Source organism: Apium graveolens, chromosome 6 (assembly GCF_009905375.1).
Source record: "Apium graveolens cultivar Ventura chromosome 6, ASM990537v1, whole genome shotgun sequence".
Lineage (NCBI taxonomy): Eukaryota > Viridiplantae > Streptophyta > Magnoliopsida > Apiales > Apiaceae > Apium > Apium graveolens.
In genome coordinates, this window is record NC_133652.1 from 276,310,579 (window position 1) to 276,316,865 (window position 6,287).

The following is a 6,287-nucleotide window of genomic DNA, read 5'->3' on the forward strand; positions in this document are numbered from 1 at the left end:
GGGCAAGAAAAGCTCAAATTCCTTCTCACAAGCAACAAACTACAAACAATATCATCCTTACTCGCCCATCCAGAAAATCTGCATAAGGGAGTGGGGGACACATTATAGTACATATGGCTCCTAGAAGGACTAGGCCCGGACTCCCATATCCATCCAGTCCCGCACACCACTAGTCCAGACTATCTAGTCCCGGAAACCCAACCTTGAGCAGTACCTGCACGTGGGGAACATGCCCAAACGCGTGATAGGGACACCTGTCATTGATCAATCATGAGCACAATCAGGGCACTTGCTAGGAGATTCTTAGAACATTCCTCAACCACTCCCATCCTGACACGTGTAAGGCATCCACCCGAGTCAGGTGTCCTCCTCTCCTAGAACCGACGACTACGATTCAAAGGTACCAACCCAAAAACCCTATCTTTGGCCTATAAATAACCCAAGAAGATAAGGTTTTGGGGATAATCAGTCTCACACTTATATACACACACAGCCACCTTACATTATTATCTATCTTCATCTTCCCCAAAAGCGAGTTCTTACTCTCATACCGGAGGCGCCACGGGACCCAAACCCCCCGTCCGTTGTTGTTTTGCAGAAACCCCACAACAGCTACACCACCATCGCGGCGAAGAATTCAGGCACGGCGTCGAAGTAGCAGCCCCGCACCAGGAGGCTAGTCATGACCTATTTAATCTATATATCCTCGTTTATGAAAAAATAACAAAAAATATCATATAATAATTGATATAATAAAACTTAAAAATCATATTATAGCATATCCAAGTCCATGGTATATGAGTACATCAATAAATACAAAATAATAAAATCTCAACATTTTTAATGCAAAATCTCAATGTAACGTCAACAAGTTAGTCGTAGTATGTGCATAATAATATATAAAATGAATTGTGGCCTACACTCTTGCCATTTTACAAGGCATCTTATCATAATTCTAAATTTCAGCACTTCAAACAAATCCCAGCTGCAAGTCAATGATTAATATTTTTATTATTAAATATGTCTATATATATATATAGAGTAAAATTCTATGGAGTCCACCTTTTAATTGGAGTTCTCGGAGTCCGTCTATGTTCTGCAAATAAAATATCTTCTAAAATGTATTATCTTGCAAAATATGTTTCACAAATATCATTACTTAAATAAAATCATGCAAATCTCATATATTTACAAGTACAATATGTATATTCTGCAACATGAACATTTATATTCTGCAAATTAAGCATGTTTTGTAGAATAATATATTTTGCAACGTTCTACTTGTAAAATCTATGCAAACTGCAAGATTTTCAATAAAATTGTGATATTTGTAGAATATCATTCGAAAAATAATACGTTTTGCAACAATTTAAGCTATATTTTACTCGTAGAACATATATGGACTTCAAGCACTCCAATGAAATAGGGGACTCCATAGAACCTATATATATATTCATCACATGCAGATTTTGTCCCACGTACAAGGGGTGGAAACGTGTTTATAGAGCCATGGTGCTTAATGCTAAGTTCCCATGCCTTCACTACACAAGTAGAAACTGAGTGCATACTTCTAGGTACCCATGCCTTCACAGCACAAGTTGAAACCCAATGAAAATAGATGGCCACGCAAACAAATAGAACAGTATTATAAAGAAACCGCTGCGAGAGGCTTCAGGGAAATATGTAAACAGGAGATGCCAATTATAATGTGCAGGGCTTCTGCAGATGCCTCGATATCCCAGAAACGCTCAGAAATGGTCGCACCAAAGCACTGCAAGTCACAATGGTGCCTGTGGAACTCTGTAACACTGCTAACAACTAATGCTTAGACTCGTTGAACATTTATGAATTGCTTTGGTAATATATAAAATGTTATCGATTAGGTTTGATACTAACATTCTGGACTAGCTAGCTTGAACAAGAAACGCGCATGGGTAGTTTTGTGGTCACCAAAATCGGTTCACATAATAATTGTAGGCCTAGAAAGTTAAATGGATACAATCTAGACTTTAATATTATATTTTATCCGTAATTGAATGCACAGTATCCGCCACCGTCCATTCAAAATGAAAATGCGAGGTTTCCTAAAAAAAAAATTCAAAAAAATTTCCAAAAGCTGATGTATTGTAGATAAAACATGGGATCCAGCTAAGCGATCATAAATTAAAAACGGTCATATATTTTTCACATTATTTGGTAAAAAAAATTGAGAAATTTTTAGGAAAACCTAATACTGCTCAAATGATTACTCATACAAATTTCAATATATTAATTGAAAATCTCATAAAAATCTACGCTAGTTAATTGTACAATGACATATTATAGGTTTACTACTTTTAAATATTCGATCTTTGATTTTTTAACAAATATTTCAAAATATTTTGAACGTGTGTAATGACTTTTATTTCAACATTTTGCATTCCCTCAAATTTCTCTTTTTTCAATTTTTTTGTGGATTATAACATTAGTTAATCTTTTAATTCATAAATTTCTTAAAGAAAATATACACCTCATTTACACGATTTAACATATTCTAAAATTATATTATCCATAAAAAAACTTAAATACATTTAATTTTGTGTTTTTGAGAAATGATCTAGTTTTAGGATATTAAAGTTCAATTATATAAATTTTAGAGGATATCTTGCAGACACGTCATACTTCCGTTATTGGAGGCCCGTCCATACTCAAATCAGATCATGACTCGTAACATATTGACTATATCCTAATTATTAAATAAATAATTTTTCATAACATGGTCGCTCTCATCTAACCAAGTTTAGCTGAAATGGTGTCTATAAAAGCAGGGGTGCTTAAAGCTTAGCTTCCATGCCATTACACAAACTTAGAGCGAGTGAAAATGGATGCAACAGTTGCTTCTGTTGTAATCTCGGTGCTTGCACTTGTCATTTTAAGCTACACTATCAAACTAGCAAACAGGTATTGGTTTAGGCCAAAGAAAATCGAAAAACGGTTGAGGGAGCTGGGGTTTGGAGGAAATCCTTATAGGATCATCTTCGGAGATGCAAAAGATGTGGACCGTATGAGGGCACAAGTCACATCCAAGCCTATGGAACAATTCTCCGACGATATAGCACCTCGTGTTCTACCCTATTACCACCATATGGTCCAGAAGTATGGTATGATCGACTACACAAACCTGCTCATTTCATCAATAGTCTCTTTTGTCGAACAATATTTACTTGTATCTGAATATTATGCTTTTATGTATATCCAGGTAAGAAGTATTTCATCTGGTTTGGCACAAAACCAAGATTAAGCATCACGGATCCAGTGCTAGTGAAGGAAATTCTGTCTAGACCAAATGAATTCCGAAAGCCAACCAATGATCAAATGGGTAAGGTGCTTGTAGGCGGTCTCTTCATGAGTGATGGTAACACATGGACTAGACATAAGAAAATTCTCAACCCTAGTTTTCACATTGACAAGATAAAGGTAGCTGCTGGTTTGTATTTCTTAATTTTTACATACTTGATAAACATGCACATGTTACGACTGTCAATATTGATCTTCTTGTTAACCAATTTGTCAACTTGGAAAGAACATGCTACCATCAATCGTGGAGAGCTGTCTGGAGACCATGGAGAGGTGGAACTTGTCGCTAGCTTCAAACAAATCTATCGAGATTGATATGGTGCCAGAATTAGACACTTTAATAGCTGATATAATGTGCAAAACCGTTGTAGCAGGCCGGATTAGTGAAGAAACAAAAAGGATATACCAACTCCGGAAAACTGTGAACCAAGAAGCAGTCAAACTAGCGAAGCTCATGTTCTTTACCGGATGGTGGTAATTAATCCAATTCAAATAGTCTGTATACCATCACTAACGGGTTATACATTTCACTTTAAGCATCATGCAAAATGTAAGCTTTTAGGTGATACAAATTTCAGGAATTTTCCAACTAAAGAGGTGAAGACTTTGAAAGCAGCTCATAAAGAAATTCAAAGTTTAGTGAGGAAAGTGGTGACTCGGAGACTGGACGAAATGAAAAATGGAGCAAGTAATCAAGGTGATATATTGAGTTTAATGTTGGAAGCTTTTCAAGATAAAGCAAGCGAAGTTAGTCTTGATGATGTGATTGAGGAGTGTAGAAGTTTTCTCTTCGTTGGACCAGAATCTACATCACGGTCATTGATATGGATGCTCTATGTTCTGGCCAAATATCCAGAATGGCAAGAGAGAGCAAGAGAAGAGGTTCTGCAGGTCTTCGGAGATCAAAAGCCCAATGTTGAGGGACTAAACCAACTCAAAATTGTAAGTCTTTCTTCCTAGAGAATGCATAAATTTAGTATATACTATATTCCTAACCAAAATGTGAGATTTTAATGGTTTCAGGTTACGATGATTATGTACGAGGCTCTGAGATTATATCCACCGACTGGTATGGTTCACCGATCTATTAACAGAGATACAAAGTTAGGAGACATGGTTCTACCGGCCTGGATCCAACTCACCATACCAATAACTTTAATGAATCACGACCCTGATATGTGGGGAGAAGATGTGAAACAATTTAAACCTGAAAGATTTGATGAAGGCGTTTTCAACTCAAAGATGCAATCTATGTTCTTAGCTTTCTCGGGGGGGCCTCGTAAATGTACCGGACAAAGTATGGCAATGGTTACAAACAGATTTATTATTGCAACACTCTTGCAGCACTTCAGCTTAGAGCTTTCTCCCTCATATTTGCACGCTCCGAGACATTCTTTCTTCCTTGTGCCTCAGCATGGAATGAAACTTACTCTACGTAAACTTGTGTAGCTACTGAAAGATTTGAATATTTGAACACGATGAAATCTAAGAGTGATGTGTGTATCAGTACAACTGTAGTACTTTCATTAAATAAATCTACGTAAACTAATAAATGAAATATTTGTTCTAAGAACCGAGGTTAAGTGTACCAGAAAACCTGCATTTCTGCATATTGAAAATTATATATAGGCAGCGTCTGCATATGACGAAATATGCAGCAAGCTTGATTAATTCATTTAATATGTACATTATTTTACCCTGGATATGCTACATCATTGAAATTAAGCATACGCTGATATTCGACGAGATTAAGAGCAGCAGCCTCAAGCTTAACAAAAACTTGATCATCACTAATTAATTTCTTTTTTCCATCTTCCTACTTTCGGCAAACTAATTAAGTAAACTTTCCTCTAGCTCAACCCTTACTTATATATTTCGTCTATTATAAATTATAATATATACGCTCATATCATAAGTAAGGGTAGTCGGAAGTTTACTTAATTAGTTTGCGTATATTGTAATAGACGAAATATTAAAAATTTGGTAGTCGGTGGGTCGGTACTTGCTGAAATTATTTAATTACTCTTACTTAATTGTTCTAATTCTAATTATTGGGTGCATCAATTTTAATTCTAATTGATATTGAAGTCAACTTCCTGTATTAATTTACTAATTTCAATTCTATTTTATATCGAACTCTATATTACTATAATTTATGTTAAATTCAACTTATTCTACCAATTTAAATTTTAATTTATATCGAGTTCTACATCACCCTAATTTGTTAATTCGGGCTAAATTAAATTTAAACAAACTAAATATAATTCTTAAGATTCGGTTTATATATAATGTGACTCGGGTTAAGATAAAATTATAATACTATCAATTCTCCTAAAAAATTTATACTAATGAACTTGGATAAACAAAATAATATATTTTATTTCTCGAGGATAAAAAAATACATTATACAATTGATTCAGATTAACACAAAACTAAAATAAAAATACAATTGGACCAAAAAAACATATATACTAAATATTCAGTCTAAAACAAAAGTATCTTATTGATCCAAAATTTTAAAAAAATAAAATTAAACTAAAAATAATTAGTTTGATTTGGTCGGTGTATTGGGCATCGGGCTATAATAAAATAATGTAAATAACTGATCCGATATAAATGAAATTAATATTAGACTAAGTATAATTCATATACTATTCACGTGAAATAAAAAATCAAATTTTATTTAAAACATAATTTTTTTAAATACAATTAAAATTATCAATAAAACTATATCGTTCAATCAGTAATATTGCCTTTTTCAAATATATTTTATATAGTTATAGTTAATCGATTAAGTAATCACCATGCTAGAATAATAGGTTTTAAGGTACCAATATAAAGGAGACATTATATTTTTATCCTCAATAAAATAATAATTTTATCATAATAATATTCCCCCCTACTAATGTTATCACTTTAAATAAGTTTAAATGTTATAAAAAGATATGAAC

The 6,287-nt window shown here is 33.8% G+C and overlaps 1 protein-coding gene across 1 annotated transcript; it reads left to right on the forward strand.

Moving 5' to 3' along the window:
• Window positions 1-2,846: 2,846 nt before the first annotated feature.
• On the forward strand, window positions 2,847-4,888 carry LOC141667992 (cytochrome P450 72A225-like). Its single transcript, XM_074474648.1, has 5 exons — window positions 2,847-3,140; window positions 3,239-3,456; window positions 3,563-3,810; window positions 3,915-4,278; window positions 4,360-4,888. Exons 1-5 carry the CDS (start codon window positions 2,861-2,863, stop codon window positions 4,783-4,785), a joined length of 1,536 nt encoding a protein of 511 aa, XP_074330749.1. The 5' UTR covers window positions 2,847-2,860; the 3' UTR covers window positions 4,786-4,888.
• Window positions 4,889-6,287: the final 1,399 nt, after the last annotated feature.

What these genes read in the sequence shown, in the direction of transcription:
- LOC141667992 (XM_074474648.1), top strand. Translation starts at nt 2,861, where the DNA reads ATGGATGCAACAGTTGCTTCTGTTGTAATCTCGGTGCTTGCACTTGTC. An exon ending in TTCACATTGACAAGATAAAG is followed by an intron (nt 3,457 to 3,562) that starts GTAGCTGCTGGT and finishes CAACTTGGAAAG; the next exon opens with AACATGCTACCATCAATCGT. An exon ending in ATGTTCTTTACCGGATGGTG is followed by an intron (nt 3,811 to 3,914) that starts GTAATTAATCCA and finishes TACAAATTTCAG; the next exon opens with GAATTTTCCAACTAAAGAGG.